The sequence below is a fragment of the Amblyomma americanum genome, chromosome 4 (genome assembly GCF_052857255.1).
Source record: "Amblyomma americanum isolate KBUSLIRL-KWMA chromosome 4, ASM5285725v1, whole genome shotgun sequence".
Taxonomy (NCBI): Eukaryota; Metazoa; Arthropoda; class Arachnida; order Ixodida; family Ixodidae; genus Amblyomma; species Amblyomma americanum.
In genome coordinates, this window is record NC_135500.1 from 190431171 (window position 1) to 190443670 (window position 12500).

Consider the following 12500-nt stretch of genomic DNA (forward strand, 5'->3'; position numbering starts at 1 on the left):
ACCAATTATCATTATTATTATTATTGGACAACAAATTAGGCCACTTCAATTACACAAACTGTCACTGAACATACTTCTGGATAAAATTATTTAAAATACAAGCATTTCTCACATTGGAGAAAGCAGATACAGGTAGCAGGAAGTGCCGGTTGCATGCGGAGTCAAAAACCCGGCTATCAAATGTTTCCCAAACATACATTTGCATCCCTGGGCACTGCTTGCAGATTTATTGTACTATGCAAAATCAGTAAAGCTACGACCAGCACAGAAGATAAAAGAATATAAAAGGAAAGCAAATCTCAGCTTGTGTTCTATACCATGAAAACAAGCAGCATCTGACTGTACACAGCTATTTAATTAAACAACAGCAGAGCTGGGATGCAATCGTAGTCATCAGTGCATTCCTGGGGCAATATCGTACACACTCAGTGAACGCTGAATGGTGTGCCAGTACGTTGAAGTATCCACTTAGCCAATGCACAAGATATTTATTAAACGAGCAGCAGAAAAAAAGCGTACAGCAGAAACCGAAATTAACTCCACAGGAGCCGGAGCAATTGTGCAGTGAGGCTGTGGGTAGGGCGAAGTGGAAACGGTAATGGCTATTAGCCGGTGCAGACTACGAGGCATCATGCTGGCTGACTGCCACCAGACTGCTCCAATCTAGGCTACGTGCCACTGACACCACCGTACGCCGGCCACTGATGCACCGCCAATCTCAACGTAGTGCAACAAGGGCAAAGGCTATGCAGAGAATGCCTTTGCTGACAATCTGCTGACTGAGATCAGCCTGGCGTGAACGCGCCTTTTGCATACCGACCATGCACTGTTTGCTTTCTTAAGCAAGTGTTGAATATACACTACAGTGACACTTCCATTTGTGTACAGAAAGTTCTGCAGCCAGCAAGGATAGAGTGAAAGGTGACAAGTAAACGGCCTTGCGGCTTGTCTGATGGGCAGTTAAGTCTTGCCTGTCACGTTATAAATTCCTCCAGGGCTATTCCAAGTTACTAACAAGCTGCACCGTTAGTTTTACAGCATCTGCTCTAGCGGGGCATTCATTCATTATTAGCGCTGTCCTAGCCTTTCCTACAATTGCGTAATAGAAGATGCATATTATGTTCAAAAACTTAACGCTAGAGCGCATTCTAACGTAAGTTAATAAGACAATCGCAGAAAATTCCAAACATTTAGCTGCAAATACTGGCTGAAATGTAATACCAGCCGGCGAGTTCTGCGGTGGCTCAACGCACTCTTGTAAATGTGGCGCCTCTAGCAACTGACACCGAATCTATATGAAACTCCGGTCGGAGTTTCATGCCCTGAAAAAGTATTGAAGGACACTGGTAACATTTTGCACGAGATCCTTTTCGCAAGCGTTTCACCCAAGAAAAGCTGAGCACCAGGCTGGGGGAAATCTTGCACCCATTAGAGTTAGTTGTATGGGGTCTAATGTCCCAAAGCAGCTCAGGCTATGAAGGATGCCGTAGTCAACGGCTCTGGAAATTTCTACCACCTGGGGTTCTTTAACGTGTACTAGCATCACACAGTACATGGGCCTCTAGCATTTCGCCTCCATCGAAATGTGACACCATGGCCGGGATCAAACCCGCGTCTTTCGGGTCAGCAGCCAAGCGCCATAACCAGTTTGCCACTGCAGTGGCGCTTGTAGCCATTAGAAAACCGGTGGTTACCTGGTAACACTGAGGATCGAAACCAGCACTTCCCAAATATGAGGCGTCTGCTCCGGCCAAAGTACAAGTGTTCCAAACGCAGATTTCGGCTGGGTGCTCTGCCGGATTCAGCCACTCCATCGCAAAGTGGGTGAACTGCTCCAGATATGAATTTGGAATCCACATATTTCTCTTCTGTTCCAATATCGGCTTGCTAAGCGCTACAATTCCGAGCACGTTTTCCCTCACCCCCTCAACCCAAGCAACGACTTGATCGCTGCCCCTGTTCCAGTCACGTACAAACTAGAATAAAAAATGGCCACTGGGTAAGGAAGACAGGAATGAGGAGCAGCAAGACCTTCACCGAAGCCATTTGTAGGAGCTCCAGCGTCTGGCACATTGCACCTCACGTCAGGCACAACAGTGCTAGAGTCAGGCATGTATGGCACACAGGCCACGCTGAAGTTGCCATTGTAGCCCTGCACTGGTGGGACGACGCACGCCTGCACGGAAGTGCTGCACATCCGATAGTACTGGGCACAAAAAAAAAAAAAAAAAAAACAGTATGTAGGCATACAGGAGCTGGAAATAAACACAGCATTAAAACGGATAACAGGTGCAAAAGAAACCAACTGTCTTTGAAACCAAGGAAAGCGTTGGGAAACACAAATCGTCAGCAAGATGGTTGTCTTCTACTTTCTGGTAAATTATGTGCTGTCTAAAATGATTATTCAATTACATTCCTTCTCTAGAAAACTAAAAGCCAAAACAAAAAACTTTAAAGTCATAACATTCACCTATAACCTTCCTTCGTTTTAAATACTGTTGGCTTCTTTTGCACGTTGAGACTCTCATCTCCATTTTTCTTTCCTTTTGTGGTGATTGTAAGAAGCCAAAATTAGAGTGAAACGAAGCAAGCATAACGAACATAATGGTGAGGACAGAAGACTGGGAGTGCAGAAAAGACAAGGCAGCGCATTAATTATCTTCCTCTAGGTGTGCTGTTCGTTATGCTTGCTTCGTTTCACTCTAATTTTGGCTTCTTACAATCACCACAAAAGGAAAGAAAAATGGAGATGAGAGTCTGACTCTCATCTCCATTTTTCTTTCCTTTTGTGGTGATTGTAAGAAGCCAAAATTAGAGTGAAACGAAGCAAGCATAACGAACAGCACACCTAGAGGAAGATAATTAATGCGCTGCCTTGTCTTTTCTGCACTCCCAGTCTTCTGTCCTCACCATTATGACCACTGCCATCACCTGTCAAGCTAATTAGTTCACAGCAGGCTTGCCATGCCTAGCACCCCAGTCATGTAGGATTGCCTTGCCTAGCAGCCCAGTCGTGGCCTCTATTCTAGCAACTCCCCAATCTCATTACTCCACCTCAATATCTTTTGACTACATTTTTAGGCCTGTGAGAATATTAGATAATTTCAAATACTTGATTGAACAGTAAAGAATTCGATATTTGATCTGAACCGAATGTTTGGTATTCAGAATCTCGAAGTATTCGTCCCGAGCGAATAACTTTTCTGGAACTCTTGCTTCATACTCCAGGATCGCAACACGGCATGCGCGCAACCAAAGCCCCGACTCTGCGCCCCGTGCCTGCGCTCCCGAGCCTATGCTGGAGCCGGTCTGTGCATGCTCGCAGCAAAAAACTCAAGCAGGGAGAAGTGTGGCGCACAGATCTGTAATTGCCAGGTGCCTGCAGCCGCGCTACACGCGGTGCGCACGCGGCAAGGTGGCGTGCATCAATAGAGAGATTTAGATCCATGCGAAATTCGCGAATCAAGCGCGATGGCGTGAGCTCGAAAGGAAACTAGCACGAGGCACATTGTGACAGGTGCCCATTCTGACATCTGATAAGGGTGGCGCTGGACGTGTAGCATGTGCACTTAAGAGGCACTCATGGAATCGTCGCTTAAAACAAATATCTGCCCAACGACGCAATCGCAGTTAAGGCCAGCAATCTGAGATCTCACAGATAGGTCTCGCACCCGAACTCGGCAAGTAAGCCAATTTCCCACTTTCCAATGCCCACTTTAGCAGGCCATCGACACAGCTTCAATGAATGTGATAAAATTCAATGCATTCTCTCCTTTTTTTCGTGTAATGACCTTGTGTGTTCGAAAAATACATAATTTTTCAAATGCCAATTGTGCCGTTCAACCCTTTTCTGTTCCACACTATTCGTTCCATTCAACACGTTCAACATGATTCAAATTATTCGAAGAAAATTACTATTCGATTCGAATTTGCTTCGAATGTAAAAAACCACTATTCGCACATGCCTATACATTTTGCGAATCCTTTGACGTTCACTGTGAGGACATCTTTCTGCAACTTTTCTTTTTAGTAAAATTTGAATGCCTGGGGAAATATGCCTCTGCTGACGTTTTTTTTTGGCAGCAGCATATATACTTATCGCCTGACAAATTTGTGGCCGAAAATGGAATATTTTGCCCCATTCGATGATGACAACAAGATAATTACAGACTTAGTCATCACAGTCTGCTTGTGATAATGGGCTGTGGTGGCCATGTATGCATTTATTTTCTTGCAGTGGTGGGGGGTGGGGGGGGGAAGGCGTTCATTTTCTAGCTTGTGAAAACACTCGATTTTCATTGAAATTAACCTCTTTGTCAATAAAATGCAGCATAATCAATCAATATGAACCAGCTTCAATTTGTCCTCAGTGTCCATTTAACAGATCATTAGTTACTTAAGGGGGGATGAGGCTTTTTAACCAGGAAAATCACTAAAAAAAAAAACTGAATTTTTCGAAAACATTAGATTCGGTATCTATAAGGTCTTTTTAATCACTTCCCGAAAAACTTTTGCTGAAAACAACCCAGCAGCGACTTCAAAAAAATATTTTTGTGAACGCAGGTAGGAAAAAGAAATTAGCAGTGGCTTAACTCGGCTATGCCAGGATATACGTAGCGTGAGCTACGCTGAGCCGCTGAGCAGCAATTTCGCTCTCCTTCTACATGGCTATACCACACTGGCAAACGCCCCGCTAGATGTACACCCCCGATACCTTTGCGCATGCACACAAAATGAGAGGCGCTATCAAGCGGCTCTGGCGCAGCGCCAGACTTGGCTACTGCGAAACGGAGGCGCACAGCTGGGCACACGGCGGCACCAGTGCATCTGCCGCGGCTATGACCAGCGAGGCGCGCGCGCCAGCTGTGCGACGTGTGACGTAACTGCTCCTCGCGCATGTGCAGCACGGCTCTCCAGGAGACATGCAAAACTGCTCAACCTTGGCCAGTGTAGCTCACGCTACAAAAATCTGGCTGAAGCTTGCGCTGAAGTGGCTGATTTTCAAGTGCGATAGCTCGGCTATCGCACAACCGCTCGCGACAACGCTGGTGTCACCAGAAAGCTAGTCGCATCGCAATTCATTCTCCTCCTGGCGGAATCACATGGCTACAAGGCGCCCAAAGCCAAAGACACTGAGCATTATAGTTCTGGGGCATTTCTACGGACATGAAGTGCCTGTACAATTTCAGTGTCAGTTTTCTCAAAACTAATTTTTTACCTGACTGCTCTGTTTGCAGACAGCATAGCATGACAATGGCTTCCCTGATTTTCATGCATTTTTTTGCACTATGTTCTGTTATAAATTCTTTATGCAGTGAGATTTCTATATTTTTGAGTTACTTTCTCATTTTCCATATAACTCGCTAATTTTTCATGATGGTAATAAGCACATTATGCAAGAGCGGATACAGAACTTTGTGTATAAAAACATCTGGCTGCTAAACATATTTGGAGAGTGTCACTGCATCAACCATTCCTTTCGGTAGATCTTAGGAGAGACTGCAGATTCCTACCAAGTTCTGTTGTCACACCAGGCTTTCGCAAGTTTTATGGTACAGGAAAGACGCACCTAAAAATTAATGATGCCAAAACTACTGAAGATATTTTAGTAAAATTTTGTACTTCAGCATTTAGCAGACTTTTTAATAGGCATGCTAAGTTTCACTGTTGTATGCAAAAAAATTTTAAAATGTGAAGAAAAACTGGCAGTGAATTTACGTAAGTTGTCTTAGGCTTCAGCAGTAAAAAAATTCCAAGGACGATTACAATATTCCTTAACGCAAAATTTGAGCGCAGCTCTCTGGGTGTTTTGATTTTGCAATATATTGAGGCAAAGAATTTGAGAGATACATGTATGTACATACAGTTACAAAGCACTCCTTATCACTTCTCTCCCAGTCATTGATTGTCATGAAGGTGGCTTTGCGGTCGGAGAAATGAATGGAGATGTGTTCAGCCTGCTGCACCAATGCCATGGTTCATAAGCAGGCAGTTTATACTAGGAAGACAACGCTGTGAGTGGCATGGCCGAAGTGGACAATCTATCGCTTGCAGCACATTTCACAGCACCGCCTGCCAAGGGAGCGGAGCGTGGCGCACTGCAACAACAGGGAAGTGCGTGGGTGTGTGTGCCGCCACAGACAAACCTCCCCTCCCTTGGCTACCCTAACTCCGCACATGCAAGTTCCGTTCGATTCGCCTGCACGCTCTGCACCAGTTCTGTAAAGTTCAGCGGCAGCGCGGTGAGTGTGCAGCACCAGTTCCAGCATTTCAAGTGCTGCTTGACACTGGCTGCTTCCAAAACGAATGGTCGAGTGCAGGCCTGGTCGTCTGCTAGACTTGGCGTTGCCACCACATTGCAACCAGCAGCGTGACGTCCAAATCAACGGCCGCCAACATCCCGAACCGCGTGAAGAATTTTCAAACAGCACATCGCAGCGACATGCTGCCATGAGTCAGCCTCGATGCAACCTCATGGCAGCTAAGCAAAACGCACGTTTATTCTTTCACTGAACGCGACTGAAGGTGTGAGCTTGCTGACTTGCATGTTAAGCGGCTGCTGCAACAACATGCATCATGCACTGCATGAATGTGTTTATTTTTTAGTTAAAATAACCGTCTTCGATAACTAATATAGCTTTATTAGTAGAAAGGAAAGACGCTGGCGACGGGTCTGTCGAGAGCACGATGGTCGAGAGATGCAAGGTGCCGGCGAGGGCCGCCGTCCCCACCTCCGTCGCCACCTTCTCGGGCGGCCAATCACGTTCCATAAGAGTCGGAGTGCCCGTGTGAGGCACAGTCCTCATCGACGAGTGGAATAATTCGAGTATCTCTGCCGTTTATCACAAAGGGCAAGCTATCATTGCACAAGTCGTCTGCTTCCATGGCGACTGCACCATTTCGGCACTGACCACTGAGGAGGTGCAGTTTTCCTGAACTTTCCTGAACTAGACCTGCACAACGTCAGCACTTTTTGAAACGAATGGAGTCATGCAGACGCGTCGCCATCTTGCACCGCTGAAACAAATGGCGAAGTGCAGCACCGCAAGAACCAGTTCACGTAGTGGAGGCGAATCGAACAGACCAACAGTGGTGATGGACAATGGTGCACATAGCGCGCACCACTCTGGCACCATCTATGAGTAAGCAGCGGTAATTTCCTTCGCTCGCCACGGCCGGTCTCGAGGGGAGTCAGCGATGTCAGTGACGGCGATGCAGCTCAACCCACGAATCAGCGCTTAAGAGCTGCGCTCTAAAATTTTGCCTCCGAAACCTGTTCCCCCCCAAATCGCCACAGTATACTAGTCAAGACTAACTCTCTTCAATTCCTACTAGAATTATAATCCGATCTTAGTTCCCTAATCCATGCAGCCTGCTTTCTGCTTCTAAACATCACAGATTTTTTTGTTTTCAACTGTTTGCTGCACTGACCTTAGTCAGATCTCAAGTGCTTTCCCATTAAGCATTAAATTTTCATTCATAGGGACCACTCAAGGGGTGTGTTGGTTACAATGAACAACCCTTTTACGGCAGACTGCAAGACTGTTCATAATTTGGAAGTATTTGCCAAGTCCACACTAAACTATGCTTATTCACCTGCTATAAGGGGAGGGGGGGGTCGCACTAAAGGTAAGAAGAAACTATTTTTTTTTGTGCTGATCCCTGGCGAATGGAAGTCATGTCAACACCATGAATGTTTTATTGAAGTCATCTCGCGTCGCCTTCACATTAGACATATGCACCTTACACATAACTTCATACCCATGAAAAAAGAAAATCCTCTGTGAATGTGGCAAAATGGTCAGAGTAAACCATATTTTATTTTCATGCAGAAAACTCGAAAAACTAAGAAAAAAAGTAGGGGTGTGTGAATATTGAAATTTTCGAATACAAATCGAATACGAATATGAAGAAAAAATGGCTTCGAATATCGAATATCTGATCAGCACGAAAAATAAATTCAGAAACGATAAACAAGCAAAACATTGTTGCTCATATTTTTTTCAAAATAGTGTATGGCCTTTACAACTGAAATAAACAAAACTAGACTGCCGGATATAAAAAAAAAATAAACATGATGTGCGCAGAAATGTATACTACCTAATTGAACAGCATAACAGTATCCAACCTGTAATGTGGTCAGGCAAAATGAAGTCCATAACGTGACAAGACTGGAAACAAAAATAACATGATGGCTAGTAAAACCTCATTAATTCGGAGTTCAAAGAACCAACAGAAATGCCCGGGTAATTCAAAGGTCGATTTATAAAATGCCTTGCAGACCCGAAGAAAAAAAACTACCGAAAATGCAGTATTCTTATGAGGCGGCTCTATAGTGCAAACACCTGTAATCTGGTGACAAGCACAGAGTTTCGGCGTGCTGGAACACATTGTGAACGTAAGCGAGATGGGAATGCACACTGACGTTGGAATGGCGAGACTGCTTCTAAAAAGGAAAAAAAAATGACCAGTGACGCGTCAGTCAGCGCCTGAAAGCGGCATGGTGCTGAGATTAGACTACTGGCGAATGCACGGGCCGACAGTTGCCATTGCCACGGGCGAGTGGCGAAGCTCAGAAACCAAAACTACGTGGCCAGGTTATTTTTTTTACCTAGTGACAGGGGCCCTCCGAACGTTGTCACGCCTGCCGTTACGCCCACTTAGGAGGTGCATGAGTTACAGTGCACCATGCAATAGGCGGGATTTTTACAGGATCGCTTGCCCTGCTCCGACACCTCGACTCGCCCCTTCGGGAGCCTCACGCGAAATTCCGCAAGTAGGCTTTCCCGCATCGCGTAGTTGACCAAAATAAGATGCGGTGGTCACGCTTAGAGATTTAAGGTGACAGAACGAATGCCATGGGTGTGGGCATTAATTAGATAACATATTACGGAAGGATAAAAAGTAAACGCGGTTTCGCGTTGCAATTGCTAGAAGCGGGTCGTCCCTCATCTCGTTCGCAGCACGTGTGGTATGTGGGAAAGCCCACTTGCGGAATTGCGCACAAGGTCAAGTCTAGCAGCATCGGAAAGCGATCGGTCCATGCAATAAACGATGGAGAAGAAAGAGAACAGAGCCTTTATATTGTTTTCCTGCAACTTTAAACTCTATATGCAGATAATTTGCCCAGATACTGCGTTTTTGCCACATAACATATTCGATTCGTATTCGAAAATTTAGATATTCGCACACCCCTAGAAAAAAGCATTCCACAATATTTAACAACAAATACATCCCTTTCCATTCTTGCTTGGCTCTTAGGAGAGAATGCAATAGTAGACTTATCATGAGTAGCTAGATTCCTAAAAGAAGGAAAAGCCAAATTGTAGACTTATGAGTAGCTAGATTTCTAAAAGAAGGAAAAGCCAAATTGTGAGTTTTTTTAAGAACTAGTCCACCAGCACAACAGTGAGGTTTTACCAACCCTGTGTCTGGCACATATCATGAGCTGCTTATGCGCCATAAAGCCCGACACACACGCACACAGTCTTTGCATATGCAATCATGATGATGATGAATTTTTATGGCGTAAGGGCATCTGTGGCCAAAGAGCGCCATGGCACAAGTTTTTTTTTTTTTCTCCATTTCACAAGCATTTCACCCTTAAGAAGCTGAGCACCAGGCAGGGGAAAGCTTGCACCCATTGTATTACCGGTGGGTACCCGGCGGCACTGGGGATCAAACCCTGCACATCGTGCATTCAAGGCAGATGCTTAAAAACCCACGACCTGACACTTCTGAAACTGTGCTTGCCGAGCTAAAAAAAGTTATCTGCCAATCAAACTACACTCATTTCCGAAATAAACAACCTTAAAGAAAGCCAGACGAATTAAACTAAAAACGGCATAGCCGACCCGACTAAGCGCACAACCGATCTGGAGGCCCATTTACAAGCTTCTTCAGCTATGCAAACAGAGAAGGAATGAAATCTGAAAATGCGATGATGACTCGCCAGATAGACCTTCTAGACGCCCGAGTCTACGATACTGAAAATCGCTCCTCATAATAACCTCATATTTTATGACATTCCTGGTACTATCCCATTCGAAAATTTTGCAGGCTTTGAGGAGGCAGTCATTCGCCATGTTTTGAGCCCATAAACATTCACTGCGCCCATTGTCTTGGGCGCTATGTAGTCCCCGTCAAAAGTGTACAGTACAACGGGATTTGCTTCTAAGCTCTCTAGCGGGGCTCCCTAGAACATCTAGCAATTTAAAGCTTGGGAGGATTGAGGACTCAATGCAATTTATGTTCGCTAAGTATGCCTAACCAGGCACGCTGAAGGTCTCGCAAGAAAACCCCCTTGGGCTGTATACTTTTGACGGGGGGTGTGCCTAACCACAATCGTTCAATCATAGTCAAGTGTAATTCACATAAAACTAAGGACACTGTACTTTCTAACAGTCGTAAATTCCAGGAAACTGACGTCAGCGTCAGTGAAGACTTTTCCGTCAGAAATGCACGAATGAACCTGGTCAAGTTTGCTAAAGCAAAGTCTGCGAAATTTGCTTTGAAATACAAGATTTTGCATATTGTCCCAGGCAATACGCATTCAGTGAAACCTCAGAAACAATAAAAGAGACAGCAATCACCTCTTCACTATCAGAACAGCAACCACCTCGTCAGAAGCATAAAAAAAAAACCACACCAAGAATGCTAATTTATTTAGTCACTCTTTCTCCGCAATACACACTAACATTCGTAGATTTCTTCAGTGCGAACTTGTTTCTAATCTTGTTTTGTCATCAAGTAGCAAACTACTGAAATTAACCGAAACTTGGCTGAACAGTGACATTACAGATAACAAACTACTGGCCTAGTTGCCAAACTATCAGTTTTCCCGTAAAGATGCACGAGGAGGGGATATACTTACTGCGGTCAGCCAAGGTTTATCACGTTCCCTAATTCACGATTCCGCTGACCTCGAAATGTTATGGTTGAACTGCCATGCCGTACTTTTACTTGGCGTTTGTTACAGGCCACCACATAACAGCCACGATCTTTCCCATCAGCTTGATGAACTAAGTCAACTGATCGCAAAGCACTCCAATTCACATATCTTCCTTTTTGGAAACTGTTAATTTTCTATAATTAATTGGCATAATCAGACCGTGCCTGTAGCTAACAACAACAAAGCAAGGCAATTCCTAGATTTCTACAACAACTTCAGCCTCACTCAGGTTCTACCGGAACCTGCCTGCGTTACAAAAAATTGTGCAAATATTTTAATTCCTATTAACAAATACCTTAGACAGCGTTCAGCTCACAACATAACTACCTGAAATTAGCGACCACAAAGTAATCAATGCTAACCTCGTCCTCACATCAATCCAATGCCAAAAATACAGTAAAACATACTTTACGACAAAGGAAACTATGACATGATAAATAATGAACTTAATGCATTATTTCAAGTCTGTGCATAAAGTTGCCACAAGAGCACTTACTATTAAAACTTTCGTATTTATACCTACCCTCCTACATCTTAAAATGGATAGACGAATTCTTGACTAATTGCTCACAGTTTGTCACTGTTAACAACCCCAACTCCAATTCTATTCCAGTAACATCAGGCGCCCCTCAAGGGTCTGTACTCACCAACCAATATATATTGTAATATTCGCATGTTCGCCGACAACTGCGTTGTTTATTGCTTAGTTACTAATGTTTTCAACAAAACATCTTTTCAAAACGACCTTAACTGCGTTCAGAAATTGGTGTACCGATTGGTTAATGGAACTGAACCCTCATTCCACCGCAGCTGTAACCCACTTGATTTCCTTTATGTAATCGCTAACATCCTATCATATTAATACTTGGGCATCACTTTATGTAACGACTTGTCCTGGAGTACACATGCTACTAACATCATTTCGCCTGCTAATAAAACACATGGATTTTTACGTCATCTCCACCAAGCCCCTGAACATGTAAAGTTATTAGCCTAGAAATCCTTTGTCAGATCAAATTAGAATATACGTCACCAATTCGGAGCCCGCATCATGCTTACTTATCAATGCACTTGAATCAGTTCAGAACAGAGCAACTATCCGTTCTTCATATTCTTACGACCACCCAGCTTATTACCCCTCTTCGTTCATCGGCTTACTGCCAGCCTTTGCTTATTTCATAAATTTCCCCATAGTCCACTTGGCTGCCATACAAATTTCCCTATAGTTCACTTGGCTGCCCACCCTACGTTGTCCCGCCAGCCCACATATCTCACCGCACTCATCCTTTTCAACTTTACCGACCACGTGCCCATACTGTTACTTTTGTCGCTTCAGATTTTCCTGGGCTGCTGCAGACTAGAACGACCTACTCAACAACATCGCAGCCATCACATGTTCATCAAACTTAACCGAAAATATCACCAGTCATCTTTCGTTGCGTTGAAACTTGTTCAGCATTCTATTTGTACCCACCCCCGATATAATGCCCCAATAACCCTCACAAGTTCTTTAAGGTATTAAAATAAAATGAAATAAGCTTTTACAAAT

General features: G+C 44.3%; 1 protein-coding gene and 1 long non-coding RNA gene across 6 annotated transcripts in view; one reads left to right on the forward strand and one right to left on the reverse strand.

Moving 5' to 3' along the window:
• LOC144128876 (uncharacterized) overlaps positions 1-12500 on the forward strand; it is a 43826-nt gene that overhangs the window by 9554 nt on the left and 21772 nt on the right. The window lies entirely within an intron of this gene.
• LOC144128873 (uncharacterized) overlaps positions 1-12500 on the reverse strand; it is a 58108-nt gene that overhangs the window by 8654 nt on the left and 36954 nt on the right. For 3 of the 5 annotated variants that reach the window (XR_013313836.1, XR_013313837.1, XM_077662649.1), the window contains one exon: positions 2038-2206. Coding sequence is in view for 3 of the 5 variants with exons in the window: in XM_077662649.1 (XP_077518775.1) it covers positions 2038-2206 (169 nt within the window). In the remaining 2 variants the exon portion in view is untranslated. Of the gene's footprint in view, positions 1-2031; positions 2207-12500 lie in introns of all 5 variants that reach the window. The other 2 variants (XM_077662648.1, XM_077662647.1) reach the window with 1 other exon arrangement.